Consider the following 23,385-nt stretch of genomic DNA (forward strand, 5'->3'; position numbering starts at 1 on the left):
GGAAGTAATATTAATTAAAGTAATTAAATAATAATAATAACAATAATAATAATAATAATATTAATAGTAATAATAATTAGTATTATTAATAACAATGTTATTAATAGTAATAGTAGTAATATTATTTATATTTTGACTTAATTAAATATTAAATGATAATGATGATTATAATAAGTATTATAATTATTACTGTTACTATTGTTAATAATATTATTTAATTTTGACTTTAAGTTATTAAATGTTATTTGAGTTTTGCTAGAAATAAAGTCATGAAAAATGGCAACATTTTCTCTTGTATTATTATTTCACCACAAATAATTAAATATTGTATTACTGTACTTATTGTTTTTTTTTAATTACAGTCATTGTTTTGCTTACAGAAGATTCAATAGTAAATCTTAAATCATATAATAAAATAAGAAAAATATTCTACCATAGTATTTTAAATCCTTTTTTTTCTAAAGGTGCTACATTTGTCCACTAAGTCCAGTTTTCATTTAAAATGTTTTGCTTGCCATAGAAAAATTCCAAAATGCATATTATAATTGTCATTATTTATATTATTCTTAGCGTATTGTAAAGTATAAACTATTGTTTGTAATTCCGCTTTAAAATAAACATACCAAAAATAGAAAAAAGATACACTGATCAAAATTATAAGTGCTCACTAACACTGGTTTAGACAGATTTGTGAAAAATATTTGAGAGAAACAGGCCTGTTGTGTACATAGAAAAACTGTTGTGTACATAGAAAAAATAGAGGTCAGCTCATGAAAAATGGGTATTTTATAAATATATACACACATATACAAAAAACACTATGCAGCATCCAAATATTTTATATATTCATGTTTTGACTTTAGAAATATATTATTTTTATTATTCTAAGTATGCTTTAATGTACAGATGGCAGCACTTTTTGTAGATGGTTTGTACTCTATTGTTATACGCCCACACTCCAGCTCTGAACGTGTGTTTTAGGTGCATGCTGAGGGTCCTAGACTCGTTCGGGACGGAGCCGGAGTTTAACCACGCCCACTACGCCCAGTCGAAAGGGCACAAAACTCCGTGGGGCAAGTGGAACCTGAACCCCCAGCAGTTCAACACCATGTTTCGTAAGTCTGCATGAGAGGGGCTTTTTGTGTGTATGTGTTTAACCTTTCCTGTTTTACCCTTTGGACATGGAAACTTTATCCGGGCTGCGTCGGGGTTCCGGGGGTTTTGGGTGGCGTCTCCGATCGGCTCCGGCTCTGAATGGCTCTTTTGTTTACCAACAGACTTTGACATTCTCATAAAACATGCGGCTTTCCAAGCAGAACTGCTCTTATTTCTGACGGAGCCTGTTTGAGAGCAGAGATTGCTTTCACCGACCCCACACGTGTGTGAACACTAAACTAACGGCTCAGTCTCACCAAACTCCTCAAGAAGAGCAGATTATCAATATGATTTTACCACTAAATAAAAGTAAAGCAAAGAAGAAAGGATAAAGATGTTGTATTGCAATATCTTTTTATTGTGCTTTACTTACGTTTGTGTCGTTGTTTTAATTACAAAACCATTTAAAGTAAAAAACTAAGTCCTATTCTAAGAAATAAAATAAGTATGAAGCTTTGTCCTCCAGAAACTAATCTGCACTTCAGCAAAGCTCATTAGTGTGTGTGAAACTCAACAGGATAAGATGTCTGTCACAGATGAAAGCCACTGCAGTGACGGGAGACGTCTCTGTGTGTGTGTGTGTGTGTGTGTCTGTGTGTGTGTAATATGCTGAGGTTTCCACTCCTGGATTTAATAAGAACGTATTTGGCAACATTTGGGTGATGCCACCTGCATGGAATGTAAATTGGAATTATGGAATTCCAAAAAGAATGTCAGGTTTTCATTCACACCGTGTGTGTGTGTGTGTGTGCGTGTGTGTGTGTGTGCGCTTGAGAAGAGTGTGTGTTTGTGTGAGAGAGAGAGTGTGCGAGTGTGTGTGTGCGCTTGAGAAAAGTGAGTGAGTGTGAGTGTGTGTGTGTGTGCGCGCTTGAGAAGAGTGAATGTGAGAGTGAGTGCGTGTGTGTGCTTGAGAAGTGTGTGTGTGTGCGAGTGTGAGTGTGTGTGCGCTTGAGAAGAGTGTGTGTGAATGTGAGTGCATGTGTGTGTTCTCATAGAAGCATATTTGCACTATTTACAGCATCTATAGAGAGAAGGAGAGCAAGAGGTCTGTATTCCATTTAAACGCCATTTATGGTTTCTGTAAAACTTCGTAAATTGCATTATGGGTCGCCTGGGTTCTGAATTTCATCCTGCACTCTCATTGAAATTGACGGGTAACCGTGACAACACGCTCCAGCTGCTCCCGCAGGCAATAACCACAGACCGTACACACACACACACACACACACACACACACATATGCATGCATGAATTTGAGGTGTGTGTGTAAATAAGAAATCTTAATCTCAGGATTGAATTTTTTGGACAGATGGCATTCAGGTGTATCTCTGCCAAGCCTCGTTACCCTGGCGACCTCTCAGACTATTGTTGTCATGGTAACAGCTCCTCGCTTGGCGGCGTGGACACCCACACGAATCTTTCTCGAACAGAATTAATCTGAACATCTTCCCTCAGACGCTCCGCTGCGCTCCTGATGAGCCGCACTCAATCAGATTCCCGTGTTTAAGAAACAACTGTATTTAGAGTTTTACAAATCTCTTTTGCTCATCTGATCTTCTGAAAATCTTCTATTATTGCATTATTTGGTTCATTATTTGTGTCTGTTGTTTTTTTGTTTGGTTAATAACGTGTTATTTTATATCAGTTTCTTTAAAGAAACATGCCTTAGATTTTTCTTTAAAGAAACATGCCTTAGATTTTTAAATCTTCAAAAAAAGGAGAACATTGTCACATTATATGGGGTAATTTCTCAAAATATACAAGTATATCATGTTTTATATATAAAATAAAAAATAAAAAAAAATATATAAAATGTATTTATATAAATAAATACATTTTGGCAAAAAGTTTTTGTGATTTAATGCATTTTATAAATGTGACATTCTGAGACATCCTAAAACAATTAGAAAACTTACTGAAGTTAAAGAAACTGCCAAATTTCTAAGAGTAATGTACAATATTATGTATTTTGTAATGTAATTTTGTAAAGAAACTTTTTGGCCAACATATGCTGTAATTTAATACATTTTTATATATGTATAATATTTAAACATTTAAACAAAGTTTTTTATTAAAATGTATATTTTCTAAATGTATTATTTATTTATTTATTGTGTAATTTAATACATTTTATAAAGTTTTAACTTTAAAACATCACGTCTTGCCACAACCTGAAAATTGTAATCACTATTTTTATAAAAAATTAAAAAATGTAAATGCTTATGCATTTTAATTACTCGAACAGCCAGAATGGTCAAGAGTAATCTATAGGTAAAATATAAATGTGTAACTGACATTTATTAAAAATACTTTCAATATTTTGAATACTTTAAACCAACGTTACATAATTTACTTTTGCCTTGTAATATGTGATTTCAAACATCTGGCTATTTAAATATATTCATATTCATATTTGCAAACAATTTGTTCTTTCCTCTTGTTATTTACCCTAGTTATACAGTACACTATCCTGCATCTTAAAAGTAAATAAATACACATAAAATATTGATTTGAGTTCAAGTTATATGTTAGAATTCTGAGAAGAATGTTTTTTTTTCTTCCACATATTACTCTCTTTAAATTGCTTCTCATATATTGGTAAAAACGATGTTTTATTAATACAACCCACACAGTGTTGATTGGCTTGATCTCTCTGCCCTCTTCTGATTGGTTGTTGTGTTTACCCTGCAGCTCACACTCCAGATAACAGCTTCCTGGGCTTCGTGGTGGAGCAGCACCTGAACGCCAGCGACGTCAGGCACATCGACGACATTAAGCGCCAAAACCAGTCACTGGTTTACGGCAAGGTGGACAACTTCTGGAAAGTGAGTTCTCCTCAAAATCAGTCGCTTCCAACTTTTTTTTGGCTGTTTACATGTGAAACCGTGTTGTGATTATATGCTAGATTGTTGCGCCACGTTTTCCAACTTTGAGCGCCAACAAAAGTGTTTTCAATTCGACTGCAATGACTTCATCTTTCCCCAGCATCAGGCCACGACCGGTTCTGCCGTTTAGAGTTTCCTACAGGGAACGTCTCGCTGTCCATCTGGATCCGTAACGCCCCGCGTGATGAGTTACGCAGATGAAAAACCAGTCCCTCTGTACTCGCACACCGTTCAGAACATCTAATCCCACACGTTATTCTCAATCTGTTTCTCCAGTGTCCTTTAGGGAAATTTTTGTATTTTTGGCGAACAATACGGGAGTCATATTATGGATAACAAGATTTTTCATGCACTCGTAGACAAAAGTTAGCGAATCGCAAAAGAGCTCATTTACTTATCTTAAAGGTACAGTAACAAAAACAGCCAGTTTAATAACAGTAGTTTTAAGAAGATTTCGTCGAACAGCTTTGGTTGAAAGGAGTCATGGAATTTTTGAAAAATGAAAGGTTGCGCAAAGATTACCAGTATGCTAAATGCAACAGAGGTCATTTACATATCTCAGAGATATTGTATATGTTTCATTCTACGATTCAGAAAAACTGAAAAAAATAGATGCGTTTACATTTGCAATTTGTTCACGTATAACGTCAGAAATTTTTTTCTTGATTTTCACATGCAACACTGGATGAAAAGCGTCATGCTAAGGATAATGGGATTTTTCTAGCTCTCTTGGGTTCGAAAGTTTGCATGTGCAGTTTGACAGCACACAGAGGTTGGCTAATCACAAAGAAGCTCATTTACATACTGTAACAATATACAAATCTCCATATTCATCGGGAAGAAGGAGGCGGGAACCAGCGCACAATCAAAACATAATTTTAATATTCAAAATAAATACAAAATTGCGCACCAGCCCCTCACGGCCGACTGGTGCGCATAAATAAAAAGCAAACACATAAAATAATGTCCCAGGCCTGGTCCTCTCTCGTCCTTCACAGTCGTCACTCCAGTTTTATATCCTTCCATCTCCTACGTGGGACTCGAGACCGGCGGTGGGGCGCAGGTGTAGCTCATCTCCAATCACTACACCTGGCCTCACTCCTCGTTCCCACGCCTCTCGGCCCCGCCACACACATACCTTAAAGGTACAGTGACAAAAACAGCCCATTTATTTTTAATGTTCAGCAAGAGGTTGCAACATTACTTTTTTGCATTTGTGGCATAAAACATGGGATGAAAAGAGAGAAATCATGGATAATATTTTTCTTGCTCATTTTGACATAACTAATTTCCATTTGAAGTATGCAGTACGCAGTTCTTAGCTAATCGCAACATAGCTCATGTACATATCTTAAAGGTACAGTACAGCCCATTTCATTCTGAGGTTCAGCAAAATGGGTGCGAAAAAATAAGATTTTACATTTAAATTGACAATTTTTTGCAGAAATCAGAACATTTTCGCCATTTCTACACACAACTCTGGATGAAAAGAATCTGGTAATTTTAAGAATCTTTTGTGCAGTTTTGGTGTACAGCGTGGGTTGAAAAAAGTCATGTCAAGTTTGACATGACATAATATGAACAGTTTGGCCAAGCTCATTTACATATCTTAAGGGAACAATACAAAAAAAAACTATTTTGTTCTTAGGGACAAACAAGTTGCAATTTTTTTTTTACATACAATAGAGTCATGTTAAGGATAACACTATTTTTTTTCTTTCTCTGTTAGATGCAAAAATTTATATCGTAAATTTCTGTATCGTAAAGGAACATAAAAATAACATCCAGTTTAGTTCTAAGGATAAGAAAAAGGTTGTGAGAAATAGATGCATTTATAATGAGAAACTTCACAGTTAAATTTACGCAATTTTGACACACAACGTGGAATAGAAGAGCCATATTATGGGAAATTCATAGTTATCCTCAGGGGATGTTTGTTTTATTAAATTTTTTTATACATCACAGGATGAGAGAGTAATTTGATAGAAAACAGGATTTTTTTTTGTCTTGCCCCGTTGTACTTGAAACAAAAGTTTGTACTTGAAGTTTGCTAGTATGTGGAGGTTTGCATAATCTAAATGTACATTAACAAAAACTAAGTTTCTAAGTTTCAGCATAAGGGTTATGAAGGACGGGTGGATTCACAGCAACACTGCATTTGCAATTAACCTCATTGAAAGTTTGCGCATTTGTGACGCACACCATGGGATGAAAAGACGCAAAATATGTAACAGAGATTAGCTAATCATAACAAACTCATTTAAATCTCTTAAAGCTACAGTAGCAAAAAAAAGTCCAGTTTAATTCTCAGAGTCAGAAAGAGGATCCAAATGATGGATGCGATTACAGCGACAGTGCATTCTCATTTAACCTCATTCGCATTCTCAATTTTACTGATGCTGCACCCAGCGATGGAGAGAAAGACTCCTGCTATTACACAGCCTCTCAAGAACTGGTTTCCAAGGAAACAAACTTGAACATAGACCCTGAATCAGTGTGTGTGTGTGTGTGTGTGTGTGTGTGTGTCGTCTAGAGATCAGAGGATATGTGTGTAGGCTTTTGAAATGCAAATAAAGTCTTGGCTGCATGAATGCACACATATACATTCATCGCGTTATTAGTGCTACAAGTTCACATGCAATGCATCTCTGTGTTTATTTTCTGTCTCAAACACTGATGCTTTTCTGTGATTAGTTTACCTCTCTCAAACACACACACATATATATTAAGGCCTGAAGTATGCTAGAGAATGCCTTACGTTACACTAATGACTCAACAATACACATTTTTTGTAGCTGCAGGGTTTGCATGCTTTGTTGGCATTTCCATCTCATGTCTCATAATCTTATCACTGCGTGTGTGTTAGTCGATAAAACAAGGAAATGATTGATGATTTAACAAGGAGACCATTGATATTCTGTTTGATAGTGTGTGTGTTCTGACCAAGCGGAGAAATCTAGAATAAGTATTATCATAAAAAGGGTATTTACACATATTAAATAACAAATCATTTAAGACTGTGAAACTTTGTCTATGGTTTATTTTTTAAATATTAAATTTATAATCAATTATAAATGGCAATTAATTACGCTAATAGTCGTTTGTTGACGGTTAAAAATATATATATATTTTTTTTTTCAAATGCTCATTTTATTAGTTTAATTATAATTATTTGTTTTATTAATTTCATTTGTTGTTTGTGTTGTAATTAATATATATATATATATATATATATATATATATTTTTTTTTTTTTTTTTTTTTTTTTTACATAGGCATTTGTAGCATGAAAGTTTGTATATACATACATTAGAGAAATACACCATTTATTATTTTGATAGTTGTATTTATTTATTTTGATGATTATGGTTTATTGGTAACTACTGTTGATATATATATATATTTAATTTTTTTGGTATGATTTAGTTTTTACTCTCACCTTGTTCTTGAGACCTTGCTTACACACACACACACACACACACACACACACACGTCGAGCAGTTTCATTTCTGTTTGAAAACTTTGAGAGGAAGTGGGCGTCTTTGCATTCTTTGAGTGTTTGTAAAGAAAAAGCTTCATTTTATCCTCTTCATCTCGTGGTTTTCCCCCAGAGTCCTGTTCAACTGTTCCTGTCTGCTTTTGCACTTCCTCTCGACTGAAACAAGTTCACACCAAGAGCTAAAAAAATCCACTTTTTGTTTGTGTTTTGAGCTTCCTGGGGTCTTTTGGCTCCAGTCTCACAAATCTGTTAACAGATTGTCTGAATCAGTCAGTTTGAGACAAAATATCCCTGCAGAAATCTGCATTAAATGACTTCAAATAAGATGATGTAGCACTACAATTATGAGTTGTTCTGGCTTACATCAACAGAAAAGAACAATTCTTGTTTGTTAGTTATTTTGTTAATATGAACAGCAATATTACAACTATATTTTATAGTATAATATCAGTATAAATGTTCTTCTTATTCTTCACATTAGTATAATATAGTTTCTTTAATAATATCGTACAATATCCATAGACTATCTGATCAATATTAAAATGTATTATTATTATTATTATTATGTTTGATAAATTTTATTGGATAACAATTTTCTAATAAAAAATAATTGCATGTAAGATTTAATTTTATATAATATATCAAATGTAATTTTATAATGCCAATAAAATTCTGTATTTCTTATAATTTGTTTTATTTATAGCAATACTACATGATTATTTTGTCAATATGATATTAATATTATTTAATATTTACTAAGAAATGTTTTAAATAAAGATGTTTATGAATACTAAAGCTAACTGTAATAATAGTAAAAAAATATATATTTAGCCCCACCAACGTGAGCTTGCTTTTATCAGTGAAAAAGAAAAAATATATACGTATATTTTGTTAATATGAGCAGTAATATTATACTTGATATTTTATCATTTCTATCATTTGTTGTTATTATAATAAATACATTTAAATACATACAAAAACTTTAATATGATTTAAATTCTGAGTTCGAACATATTAAGCCCCGCCCACACGGCCTTGCTTACATCAGCAGAAACCAAAAATAGTTTCCGAGTGCTGCGATAAAACCTTCATCACTGGTTTCTCACGTGTATGTGTCTTTTATGTGTGTTTTAGGATAAAAAGAAGTACTTGGATGTCATTCATTCGTACATGGAGGTGCACGGCACGGTCCACGGCACGAGTACAGTCCACCTGCCAGACTACGTCAAGAACCACGGCATCCTGAGCGGACGCGACCTCCAGTTCCTCCTGCGCGAAACCAAGGTCTCAATTTATTAGTAGTGTCTCGCTTCAGTATTGAGTTTATAGTGGTTGTTTACGCTTGAAACTAAAGTTTGTATTGCATGGTGAAGTGCAGGACTTTGTGGCTTGTGTCTGGTGTTTAGCTCAACCACGAGAGAGGATGTGCTGCTCTGCTGTTTCCATGAAGTCTCACAGCTTTTTTTAAAAATCTTCTACCACCTCGGCTTTTTTCCTCGCCCTGAGCTCGACTTTAACTTACCTGTTGTTTCGACTTCATGCAAACTCCTGGAGAGAGTGAGGCTGCTTCATTTACATACAGAGAGAGTGAATTTGTCGTTTGACTCGCTCCACTGATTTACAAATAAACAAAGTCACTCGGAAGCACCTCAGACATGCAAAGGTTCGCTGGACTCGCCTGACGGTGTTTCCACTGCACCTCTTGAAGACGTCTCAATCTTTCTTTTTAGAAGCCTGCTTGGTTTCAGGACCTCTCTGCTGCCCCCCGATAGTAAAACATAGAAGTTCAACCACAGAAGGTTTCTGTTTTCATGCACAATAAATCATCCTGTGTGTATAACAATAATAACATACATAATTAGTATTTTTATAATACATATAAATTATTAAAAGTTAATAACATTTATTATCTTTAATAGTATAAATTGTAATATGTTTACTTAAGATTTCATATTATATATTGTGTCTTTATATATATATATATATATATATATATATATATATATATATATATATATATATATATATATATATATATATAAGTTTTATTAATAGTACAGTTTTATTTTTACATATCGTTTTGATTATATAATTAATACAATAAATAATTTGTCTGTTAATACATATAAATAGCATTTATTATAGCATTTATTGTAATTAGCAATATCATAAATCATTTTTGATATATTTAATGTTACACTTTAATAATAAAATATGAAATTTTATAATATCCATAAATGAATTATAATTACATTTGTTGTAATGATATATATATATATATATATATATATATATATATATATATATATATATATATATATACTGTGCATGTTTGTGTGTTTATTTACATATTGAGATAGATTATAACAAATATAAAAATGTGTAATTTTAAAATATTTTTGTCATAATTTTATAAGAAAAAAATTAACGATTGTTTTAAATTAAAATAATATTTGTTAATATTTTAGTATTTATAATAATAATTATAATAATTTATAGATCTGATCATTTTATATTAATAGCTTTATTGCATGCAATTATTTACATATACATAAATTGCTTTGGTTAAAAAATATCTGCTATTAGCTGACTGCTAAATGCATAAAATGTAAACTAATAATTTGTTTTATTAATATCAGTGTTTTATTCATTAATATTTACATACATCAAAGTTGCTTTGTTTTAAAAAAGCACCTGCAAAATGCATGAAATGTAAATTTTATGAAATGTTTTATTAATATTAATACCAATATTATACATTATTTACATTATTGTTATTCATATACATTATCACTTTGGATAAAAATCATCTGCTAAATGCATACAATGTTATTTCATATATTTAATATATATATAAGTTAATTAGGAATACTAAAGACTAACTGTAATATAATGTTCACATTTTTTTAATTTAAACAACATTTTTACAATCCTGTTAAGCTCTTTTGTGAAGAAGTAAATCAGGTTGAACTAATAAATATAACTAATAAATGAAAAGTGCATGATCTGTCACTGGTGCATTGTGGGTCAGTGCATCAGATTGGTGTAGCTGCACACTCCACAAACACATTATTGTGGGCCTCAGCTGGCCGCATGTAAACATTTGCTCAACACAGACTGTGTGCTTCTGTTGTGATTGTTACACTCCTCCTCACTGGTGATTGTTATTTGAGCCGGTGATTGCTGCAGAGCAAATGTGAGTTTATTGCAGGTAAATTTGCTCTGGGAATCAGCCGTCAGGTCTCCATCAATGGATCGTTTGTTTGATGTTCCCCACTGCGAGCTTGTTGAAAGTGCTCCAGAAAGCCCTGATTTCCCTCTCAGGAATCAACCGCATACATCTATCGGTCTAAAAATACACCGAGATGAGATTTGGAAATGGAAATCAGGCCTGGTTTCTGAGAAAATTCAAGCAACTTTTGTTTGTTCAGGCCTAAATTTCCTGTAAATGGCTGGTAATGGTGTTTGCATGTTCAGGAGTGTGTGGACATGTGTTTGGTGCTGGTGTTTGCTGAATTCAGCATCACTGTTATTATAACTCATACATATAGTTATGAATTTAAACAGACTTCTAACTCTGAGTATTAAACTGAAGTTAAAAAGTGCACATTGTCATTCAAATGTTGTCATTTTGTTTTAACAGAACATAGATACAATATCAATATTAATATTTTGTTACATATTGAATTTGTTACATATTTTGTAACATTATGAATAATAATATTTTATGTTGTATTCCTCAGAAGTTGAAGTTAATTCCTTGTTACAGAATATAAATACAAAATATTTATTAAAATATTTTAATATTTTATATTATTCAAATTGTGTATATATATATATATATATATATATATATATATATATATATATATGCTTATTTCTTAAAATAAGTTATTATAATAAATAACTTTATTATTAATGCTTCTGATTTTATAAAACATTTATAAAAAAAATAAAAAGTTGTTTTCAATTTTATTTTAAATTTTGTAACTTTTTATAAATAATGTCATTTTATACTAATAATAACGTAGTAGTATAGTAATACTATAATAATACCTAGTAATACTGGCTTTCTCAAGCCAACTTAATAAATAATTGAAATAATATTTGTTATAATCACTGTTTTATTAATAGTAATATTGTATTAATACTAATAATATTAATAGTAATATTAATACTTTTTTATAGTTTCAAATAAATTATTCAAACTTCATATTTACACACCATTTAAACTTTTAAAATGATTATATAATGAATAATAAATTGTATATTAAAAGAAGTGAACTCTTTGTTATAATTTGCTTCATAGTGAATGTAATGTGATAATGTTTAATCATACATGACAATATTGCAATTGTGTGTCTGTTGTGCAGCTCTTTGTGGGACTGTCCTTCCCGTATGAAGGCCCCGCCCCTCTGGAGGCCATAGCCAATGGCTGTGCTTTCCTCAACCCAAGGTTCGACCCGCCTAAAAGCAGCAAAAACACCGATTTCTTCAAAGGCAAACCCACACTCAGAGAGGTACTGCATTTGTTTGTTATTATTTCACTGAGTTTGTTGTGCTCAGAATCTGTTGTGTCTGATGTATGTTTGACCTCTGACCCCAGCTGACCTCCCAGCACCCTTACGCTGAGGTTTACATCGGACGGCCGCACGTCTGGACCGTCAACATCGATGATCGCGCAGAGGTGGAGAACGCCATTAAAGCCATCCTCAGTCAGAAGGTACACACACACTTCCTGTTTACAAATCAGACCATCAAACAAGTTTACCAAATAATCCAGGCTTATTTCAGTTAGTCTGACTTATTTTGAATCACATCAACTGACAGTAGGTCAGACGAACTGAAATAAACCTGGATTAATTGGTAAACTTGTTTGATGGAACAGGCCCCTGATTCAAAAACTAAATCTCAATCTCACAGACAAATTCAATATAGGCTTAAATTTAAATATTAAACTTCACATTAATTCCCTGGTTCAGGCCTTTGAAGTGAATTCTTTGTTACTTTTAATTGACATAATATTATAAAATAATAAGTAGTCTAAGTGTAATGTCAATATATAAATATTTAGTTCTGCATTTTAGTTGTTTTTATTATTATTATTATCATTATTATTATTATTATTATAGGTTTTGCCTCGATTTACATCTAAATATCTCATCAATTTTAGTTTATTTCCTCAGAAGTGAAAGTAAATTTTTTGTTATGTTTACATATGTAGTGTGTGTGTGTATATAAAAAGTGAAAAAAGTGAAAAAAAGAGTGTTACTATATTGTTTTATATATATATATATATATATATATATATATATATATATATATAAATATATAGTAACCTAATATATTAATAATAATAGTATAGATTTGCGCATTAAATAACAAATATCACATAAATTACATGTTTCATTTCTCAGAAGTGAAGGTGAATTATTTTGTAATGTTTACTTTAATACATAATATTTTTAACTAATATAATCTTTAGGAATATAAAATATAATATATAATAAAACTGCTTTATTATAAATAAGTAATATAAACATAATATCAGTATATTAATGTTTTGTTTTACAGTTGGAATAATACATTATTAATAAAAAAAATTATGATAATAATAATAAAGGTGTTGATGATGATTTAATATAGAATATGAAAAAAAAAACATATTAAACATCACATAAATTACACGTTTGTGTCTTCAGAAGTGAAAGTGAATTTTTTTTGTTACTTTTGTTTTATATAATATTTTATATTATAATAATAATGAATATAAATATAATATCAGTACTTAAATATTTTGTCTTACATTACGAATAATGTTTTACCCAATAATTAACCTTTTCATTGTCACTTCAGACTACAACACAGTAAAAAAATATACAAAAAAAGAAATTTTCTCTCCAAGGACCTCTTTTAAAGGAACAAATTTAAACATGAATTTAAATGTTTGAAAAACAACAATTTTAAACATTTGTTAAAAATAGAACAAATTTGTCCTTTAAGTTAGTCTTGAAGTATGACAAATCTGTACACACGTTTACTGCGCTACATACTGTAGAATTCTGTTGTTTTTATATAAATATAAATAACCCAAACCATAAACATACATTTACTAAACATAATTGACTTCATGCATTAATATGCATTAGTATGATTAAGGACACGTGACACTGTGGTATTGTCATGTTTCGCTCTAGTGAAGCACAATGTTTTCTTGTTATTTGTTTCAGATAGAGCCGTATCTGCCGTATGAGTTCACCTGTGAGGGGATGTTACAGCGCCTCCACGCTTTCATCGAGAACCAGGTACCTGTGACTGTGTGGCACACCTGACATGTACCGGACAGCACACAAGCCCTTGCTGAACCTGTGTGTGTGTGTGTGTGTGTGTGTGAGCAGGATTTCTGTCACGGTCAGGTGATGTGGCCTCCTCTCAGCGCCATGCAGGTCAAGCTGGCTCCGGCAGGTAAATCCTGCAAGCAGGTGTGTCAGGAGGAGCAGCTGATCTGTGAACCCTCCTTCTTCCAGCATCTCAATAAAGACAAGGATCTGTTCAGGTACCAGCGCTGCACTTCTCCATCCAGACAGCAGAGAGCACTGCTGCCTTTCACAGCCGCTTTATTTCTCATTGGAATTAAATCTCTCTTTTTTTATTGGCTTCTACTGAGGTGTGGTGGGATTTGCATTTAATCGCTTAATATTTGCATCAGATTTTGACTATTTTTCTAAATTACTTCACCTTGGGATATCATTATAAAAATCTCATTCATTTTAATTTAATCTGTAGTGAATTGTTTTTTGTTTTTGTTTTTTGCCTGTGCATATTACTATTTTTGATATTGATGCACATGGATGTCATTTGTTTAATGCACAGAAGTTTTTGTTTTGTTTTATAATGAAAATTATATATTTATATGCGTTAGTTTATAGTATAATTGACATATTTAAATGTTTAGTAAAATAATATATATTGTATTATATTACATATGATATATAAATGTATATTGAAATATATTATAAATATGATTTATTATTATCATTTAATATTTTTAATTAGTAATATATATTTAATAATATATTCAAATTAAACATAATTTAATATTTAATAATAAATAGTATTTATTGTTTTATATATATATATATATATATATATATATATATATATATATATATATATATATATATATATATATACATGGATAGTTTTACTGTTTTAATATATTTCTTATTACATTTAAAGCATACATATTTAAATATAAATTATATAATTTTATATATATACACACACACACAAACACTTGTATTTTAATATTTAATTTATGAATATTACTTTTCTGATGATTAGTTTGATGTTATTTTCCATATATTAAGAAAAATAGGTTTTTAATATTTAATGTTGTTTTTCCTTTATTTTCAATAACTTCTTTTTTCCATAATATACATAGTAATGTTTAACATATAAATATATATTTTATCATTACCCATATTTGTAGAATTTCATTATAAGTGTGTAGTTTGATATTATAATTTTTTATTTTCCTTAAATTAAAAGCAAAATATATATACATAAATATTCTGATATTTAAAATATGATTTTAGATGGGTTTTTTTCCCGTACATAAATTTATATGTTAATATATTTTATATATTACAGCAATATAATATTTAAATATACATTATATTATATTTATATTTAGTTTTCCTTTATTTTTCCATAAATACATATTATATATATATATATATATATATATATATATATATAAATGTATATTTTTTTGTTATGCTTTAATATAATTATACACATTACTTAAATGTTATTTTCCATTATTTTCTATTAATTAATCAATGGTATTATCTTGCTTCACGTCTGAATTACCATGATATTACAATGGAACCTGTCTTTAAAAAAAAACATGGTACTGCCATGGTTCTGTGTTCAGAGTCTGTAGTGATCTCATGTCATGTGCTCAAGCGTTCTCTCTATGGTTTCTTCACTACAGGTATGGTGTGGAGTGTAAGACGGTGGAGTCTGCCAGTGATAACGTCGTCCCCGCCTTCAGCGAATCGGCGGGCCATTGCGTATTCCAGTCGGACCTGCTGCTGTTCAGCTGCGCCGGGGCCCATCAGTCCCTCACGCGCATCTGTCCCTGCAGAGACTACATGAAAGGACAGGTGGCGCTGTGCAAGGACTGCTTATAACACGCACACTTCGGCCACTCCGTGCGACTAACCTGACGTCTCTTCAGCCGCCGTTCTGTACAGGACCGGACTGTATCAAAGTACAGACATTGCCAGTGTGGTAACGTGCGGTGATGCGATTAAAGAATTCAGAGTAATCCAACTTTTGTGTTTTTCCCATAAACTCACGAAAAAATAAAAACGAAAACGCTGGAGTGCGGCAGCTCTCGGCTCTTGGCCGAAAACAAAAACACAGGAGGATCAAAAGAGAAGATGATTTATTTTGCTGGATTTTTTGTTTTTGTGTGAACTTGAACTAGTTTCAGGCTGACATACTTGAAGCGGATTGCAGGGAATCAGAACTGCACACTGCCCCCTGCTGGTGTGGAGGAAACACTGTAGTGACATTTATTACCTTAGTTCTTCATTCTACTGTTTTTATTTCTTCGTCCAGTTTTTCTTCTCTCTCTGAAGGTGACATTTATCATTGGACCAAGTCTGATGACTGACTCTGAAAAGCATCTTTGACCATTTTGAAGACTTTTACCGAGTGTGTGTTTATTTGTGTGTGTGTGAGTGTGAGAGAGATCTTGTTGTTTGGGAAACAAACTTTGCAAAGAAATTTCCCAACTTTTACACTGAAACTGGACTTTCCACATACTGGCTCCGTGAAATGACGTGTTCACATGTAAATAACTGACATGAAAACACGCGACCCACTTTATTCTGCATGGTTGTTTATTTCCGACCGTTTAATAACAGCACATGCTAACACTGGGAATTTTCGGTGTTGGTCACGATCCACGTTAAATATCGCCGTACTGCAACTGCCGGGTGTGATGATTTAGTGAAATACACACGTCGAAAACCAGCCAGTATGAAGAAGAATGCCAACCAACCGACCAAACTAACCATTGAACTAGTAGACTGAATTCAACTAATTTGGGACACATTTTGCTGTTGCGTCAATTGGCAAAAGTGTCCGAGTTTACCTGAATAACACTATATCACAGGTTTCAGATGCTCTACATGTGGATAAAGTAAACACCAATACAATCACAGATATTTCTGTAAAAGTTTATCTTTATTTGTATAAAAAAGAAAGATAATAGTGTACATTACTAGGATAAAATACTTGTTTCTTTTTTATATTTTGTGCTAAAAACACAAATTGGCCTTGGTTTTTGATTCGTTTTTAATTTCTTGAATTTGCCTGCCTGTTATCAAAAAACCTCAAAATTATTAGTTACTTGTGTTTTGGAATGAAAATGCACTATAGCGAAGATTTGACACCAGATTACGACACTGTACAATTGTTTGTTTTTAATTTATTTTGTACACAGATCTTTATCTCTGCCTGTTGATTTTTATGTGACTATTTATAGAAGAGAAAATTCTTTATAGAGGGAAATATTATTTATCAGACTAATTTAATGTAAGCGCACATGCGTGTCCAGAGTACTGTCTGAAAAGAAATATATGGCGGAACTAAATATACAGTGCATTTAGATTTATTATTAATTTAATACTTGAAAGGATGTGATTTTGAATATTAAATTAAAATAATTATTAAAACAATTTTAGTAACCGAACTGTTGAAGGAACCCATTGAATATTGTTTTCCCAGACTGTGGACAACAGTTTGGTTACCAACTTTTTTCAAAATATCTTCGTGTTCAACAAAAGAAAGAATCTCATACAGGTTTCGATCAACTTTATTACAGAATTTTATCCCTTTAAATTACTCTAAATTCTTTAATGACAATGTGTAGAATTTCAATTAAAAATACCTGATTACTTAACTACAAAATGTAGTTTAATAATTCAGTTTCAGCATAACGTATCGTATCGTAACATAATTTTCTTTGTCAATACTCTGGACAAACATTGCGAATACAGTTTAATTTCGAAAGCCAGCAAAAACCTCATTTGATGTTTTTATCCGGTGTATGATTTCTGTACACATTTGCACATTTGTAAATATAGATGGGTCTCTTCTAGTTTTCCACTCTAACTTATGCGATAGTTTTACGTTTGCGTTTCCGCTCTGTCAAGATCTGCACGTTTGTATGTAAAATGAAGGTCGTCAGCCAAGCTATTGTTTCATCTTGTTTCATGATGTGCCTTCTAATGGTTACTAGAACTGTCTGGCTTGTTTTCCTTTACGAAATGGCAAATGCTGGAGGTGAAATGCTAGCTAGCTAAAAGCCAAAATAGTAGTTTGATAGCTGAACTAGAGTCGCTCGGCATTTAGCGTGAAATAGTCTTGCCAAACGTTCGGTGGTTGTTGACACGCAAAATCACACAATCAAACTAATATGTTTAGGTTACTAATGTTGTTACTTTTGGTTTACAGTATGAAGGAAGCCACCGTTTTGAAAGTGTTTGTGTTCGTACGGCTTAGCTGTAGCTATTTATAATGATGACTGTCAAACTTTTATTGAAAATATTAGATAAGTCGAATTTTAAAAAATCATGGCCAGTACTGCTCATATATCGGAAATAATTTGGAGCGAAACCCAAATTGTGAATGGAGCCAATATGCTAACGATGTTCTGTTTTACGTTGCTGTTAATAATAATTGCTTTTGTTTGAAATTGAAATGCATTTACACATCATCTGTAAACTTATCAACTCAATGGGTTTGTTTTGAAGTTGTTCTTTTGTTTTGGGGGTGATTTACATTCATTATGATGGATTTTAAGACATTCATGGAAAAAAAAAAACGGACACAGTTTGTTTTTCAGTGATTTTGAGGAATCAGTAGGATATATCTTTATTTTTCAAATAAACATTTTTCTGTGACAACAGACATTTCTGTGTAAATATACATGTGTACTCCACAGCAACATAGTTCTATATATACATTCATGTATCTTATGACATTCAGCCCGATGTGGAGTATATATTTGTTCTTCGAACAATGGTGTGAATTCAGTTTTTAACTAAATAATGGCGCTAACCAAATAATAGCCCCTAGATTATTTTCGGGCCTCAGTTTTAAAGGAATAGTTCAACTACAAAATTGTAATTTACTCACCCTTAGGGCCCCCAAGATGTAGATGAGTTTGTTTCTTCATCAGAACAGATTTGTAGAAATTTCGCATTACATCACTAGATCACCAATGGATCCTCTGCATTGAATGGGTGCCGTCAGAACGAGAGTGCAAACAGCTGATAAAAACATCACAATAATCCACAAGTAATCCACTCAACTCCAGCTAAAATATGAGTTCTCTATCCATAAAATTGCTTTCTCAAGTGAAAAAGTCATCTCGTCTGAATCGGGAGAAATATGCACAAAAAAACACTTTACAAATCTAAACAGTTCTAAACAAAAATTTGGTGGATTTTGATGTGAGATGACTACAGGACATGGACTTTTTCATTATTATAAATTTTATATCACAATAAGGATATATATATCACAATATAGATATTTTTGCTTTAAATAAGGTCTTGATATTGAAATTCTGATACCATTGAAATGTCTTTTTTGTCACTTTTGTACAGTGACAAACAGTAGCCTACATTAAAAAAAACTCAAGCTCACTGAACACAAGTAAACAGTAAGTGATTTAATAAGAATTATAAATGAATTAATTACAAGAAATACAACAAAAACTACTGTAGAACAAATGAATGATAGACAGCAGGAATATTAGACTGCTGTCACTTTAAGAGCTGCCTGGATACAATATACTGTTACATATTATAATGTTTCTCAAATGTTTGCTTTCACTTAAGACCTAAATTAATGTGTTTACGAGGATACTTGCAAAGATGGGCATTTTGACGCACACAAGTGTGCATTTAACTGTTCAAAGTGGCAGCAATAACTCAATAACCATTAATAAAAATAAAAAATAAAAACTCAATGAGCATTCAATACTTCCACGCTCTGTGATGGCTCAGAAACTCTCAGACAGTGCACACACACATAGCGAAATGAGTTATCTTTAGCTGCTGATTGCTTTCCAACAGCCTAAAATCACTTGTTTCTAAACCGCAATGTTTAATAACGTGCACCCGCAACACTTTTGTGACCATTTAGCAGAACAACGCCATTTAAGCCTCTAACTGCGATAGAGATGATAGTCGAAAATCTCTACCGGTTGATATATTTCTACTGGTTAATCATGTCTAGTGTTATATATCGCAACCCTACTCTGCGTTATTATGGAATAAGTGCTATTTTGTATGTGACTATCAGAAGTTAAAACACTTTTAATGATGGACACGCTTAAAAACACGCAGCTTTTCACATCACATGATGTTGACTGATGGACTGGTGTGGATTACTTGTGGATTATTGTGATGTTTTTTATCAGCTGTTAGGACTCTCATTCAGATGGCACCAATTCACTGCAGAGGATCCATCGATAAGGAAGTTAAGCTATGTCTCTCCAAATCGGTTCTGTTGTAGAAACGAACTACATCTTGGATGGCCTGAAAGTGAGTAAATCCTCTGTAAATTTTCATTTTTGGTTCTTAAACACATGTCTACATGTGGTTTTATAAACTGTGCAAACGAAAGTCCCATTTGCAGGGGTGTGTGCTTGTGTCTAGTCCCTCCGACATGGACTCAAGGTATTTAACATGTCAATTAAGAACAGAGCGTTGAATTCGACCACACACCTGAAAAAAACAGCATAAGTCATACACTTCTCCCAAAGCACAAACGTTGCTTTTCACCGACAATCACACGACGAACTGCCACTGAATAGCACATATGCGATCGGACCGTCGGTAACGTCACCGTTACGTCCAACTGCTCCATGGAGCTATGATATATTTGCTACATAAAATGCTCAGAAACTTGGCTTTTCCCAAATACACATTTAAACAGCCAAATTTCGTGGCAATTATTACAACAGTCTAATACTTAAGAACATATAACTTCACATCATGAAGGGTCAAGATTTTAAGGCTTGGTTACTCTGCTAGTAACGTTCGTGTGCCGTTTAATAAGTACAAGTTTCACCAAAAGCTCTACGCAAGGCTGGATCAAGCTATAACAAATGAACTTCACAGAGCTTTACTGTTTCAGTGGAGTGCGAAAGATGAAATTACAGAACTACATCATTTAGGTCTAGCAAATGAAGCGGTTTAATGGTAGCTATTGATTTGTAGACTTAGGCTAGTGCTCTTTAAGTACTGAAAGTTTCGTCATGTGTTATGTTTAGAGTATGTTACAGTTATATTAGATATTAAAATGCCTTGTTTGTTGAATCGTATACTTCAAAGTTCATGTAGATGATTCGATGGCACGTTTTAACAAGGAAAAACAGACAAATTAAAGTTTCAACAAGGTCCTCTTTAAGAAAACAAACTCGTCGTCTACAAAAATGTCATTTCAGCACCTCTTCAAATGATTAATTTGACATTTAAGCAAGATTATTTTGGCATGACTGCAATTTGTACACTTTCAGAGCGATCTATACTTGATTTCATATCATATACTCGGCTTTTCCACTGTGAAAGTTTATTGAAATTTCAAAAATGAGAACTTTTGTAATCATACTGCATGTGCTTGTGTAAATTTAATCTATTTCTCCATGTAAAAAATGTACAGGTTTTCACAGATGCAACTAACGCTTTTACTAAAGAACTACGAAAATAAATAGGAACTTAAACTTGACAAGAATGACAATCTGTGTTAAGTTTACCTGATAAACCTCTTCCATCCCTACCTGGACATTTATATTTGTAATAACCTGCACAGATCATACCTAAAAATGTCTCTCACCCATTAAATGGATACCCATAATATTACTCGATGCGATGAATCTTGGTTTTCAATATCAGATCATATACATTCTGAAATGCATCTTAGCTTATTTCCATCTCGAACGATACGATAATACACATTTTTTATATTTAATTCTGAGTTTTCCCTTTCAGATCCATATTTACAAGGGGAGGTTTGTGGCTGCGTTTGCCCTGAGGCAGGTGTGTGTTGTGTGTTATGTTGTGTTTTCCTCTCAGGTGTGTGAGGAGTCCTCCAGAATCAGAATCGCTACTCGAATCGCTCGTAATGTCTTGTCTGCCTGACGCGGGGCACCATGTCCTTTAACAACCTGACGGAGAAAGAGAAAGAAAGAAAAAAAAGCTATATTAACTAAAATGTTATAGTTAAATATTCAAATTCCAGTGGTAGGTAATCTAAGGTAATGTTTTAACAGTAAAAAGGTAGTTTTAACATGGTTGCTTTATCTTAAAAACGTTTTTACTTTAGCTTTTTATTGTCTAAAAAGACACTTTTAATATCGCTTCAATTTACAGGATTATTGAAGTTAAGTAAAACATCATAAACATGTTTATTTTAAATAAAAATAATAATAACTGAAATAAAAATATTTTATTTCAGCTAGTTGCCAAGGAACTATTTCTCATTTTCATTCATTACAAAAAATAAAAAAAAAATAAAAAACTGTATGATAACTAAAACTTCAACTAAAATGTACATTTAAATGGAAATAAAAAAGTAAAATTGAATACAAATATTTTTAAAACTATAATAGTATCTCATTCAAAACCTAAATAAGTCACATTTAGTAAAATTATTTTAAAAACTTCAATTTGTGCATGTTCAAAGTGCTTTATATTTTATTTTCTATCATATATTTGACTTTTCTGTTGTGAAATTTAATTGAACGCTAGTAATTATGCATATGTGGTAACACAGATTTACAGCATTTGAATCCTGTTAATTCTGAAGCAAATTTATATATATATATATATATATATATATATATATATATATATATATATATATATATATATATATATATATATATATATATATATATATATATATATATATATATATAGGCCTAAATTCAATATTTATTTATCTGAATTGCATCTAAAATGTCCATTCATTTGGATTATACAGTTTAAAATAAACTATAAAAGAACATTATGTATGCTACATATTTGCCAATCAAACAGGTAATTTTCTGCACTTGGAAATCAAAAATCATGGCATAATTTATACATGTTTGCACATATTTTATTTAAATAATCATATTTTTACAGTGCATTCTTTGAAATTGTTTAGACCATTTAATTATGAAAGCATTTATTCAGCATGATGTAGAAGCAACATATAAATGTATGGATTTAAACTGGAATATAAATATATAAACCAGGTTATTCTGCATTTAAAACTCATTTAGTTAACAGAAATCGGACCTGGTTCATTTATGTATTACAGTTTATTAGTTTGATTATGTTAAAACAGACTAATCCAAATGGATGTAAATTTTATATGCAATTCAAGCACACAAATCTTACATTTTATTTTAGTTACAGTAACTATAAAAAAGTAAAGCGTATATTTCTGGGCTTAGTATGAAACAATGAGAAGGCTGAACTCAGCATGTGCAGCTCTGAACTTCCTGTCCTCTGAAGGACGAGACCTGTCACTTTAAACTAAACGACCTCTGCTTGTGTGCTTTTGGGAAAGAGACACAGCTGGTGAAGTTCACGGCTTATAGATTTACATTTCAGCTTCGGTTCTGTCAACAAGTCTCTCAGCGTTCGATTAGCAGTGGGAAATCTGCCAGATGACGTTGAGCTTCGCATACAGTCTTTGTCGTATGTGCGTGTTATGTCTTCATTTCCATTACAATGAGTCAAACGTTAATTACAGTCTCTAGGCTTGT

At 32.0% G+C, this 23,385-nt stretch overlaps 2 protein-coding genes across 2 annotated transcripts in view; one reads left to right on the plus strand and one right to left on the minus strand.

The window, feature by feature from the left end:
• Nucleotides 1-18,523, plus strand: part of LOC127987986 (alpha-1,6-mannosylglycoprotein 6-beta-N-acetylglucosaminyltransferase A-like) — a 60,498-nt gene extending 41,975 nt beyond the window's left edge. Inside the window, exons 10-17 of the mRNA XM_052590458.1 lie at nt 982-1,115; nt 3,847-3,980; nt 8,673-8,822; nt 11,912-12,058; nt 12,145-12,261; nt 13,769-13,843; nt 13,937-14,094; nt 15,538-18,523. Coding sequence (XP_052446418.1) covers nt 982-1,115; nt 3,847-3,980; nt 8,673-8,822; nt 11,912-12,058; nt 12,145-12,261; nt 13,769-13,843; nt 13,937-14,094; nt 15,538-15,736 — 1,114 coding nt within the window. The 3' untranslated portion in view covers nt 15,737-18,523. The remainder of the gene's footprint in view (nt 1-981; nt 1,116-3,846; nt 3,981-8,672; nt 8,823-11,911; nt 12,059-12,144; nt 12,262-13,768; nt 13,844-13,936; nt 14,095-15,537) is intronic.
• The window catches only part of LOC127987987 (transmembrane protein 163-like), a 34,344-nt gene continuing 29,409 nt past the window's right edge, over nt 18,451-23,385 (minus strand). The window contains exon 8 of the mRNA XM_052590459.1: nt 18,451-21,795. Coding sequence (XP_052446419.1) covers nt 21,735-21,795 — 61 coding nt within the window. The 3' untranslated portion in view covers nt 18,451-21,734. The remainder of the gene's footprint in view (nt 21,796-23,385) is intronic.

This window comes from Carassius gibelio, chromosome B22 (genome assembly GCF_023724105.1).
Source record: "Carassius gibelio isolate Cgi1373 ecotype wild population from Czech Republic chromosome B22, carGib1.2-hapl.c, whole genome shotgun sequence".
NCBI classification, from domain to species: domain Eukaryota; kingdom Metazoa; phylum Chordata; class Actinopteri; order Cypriniformes; family Cyprinidae; genus Carassius; species Carassius gibelio.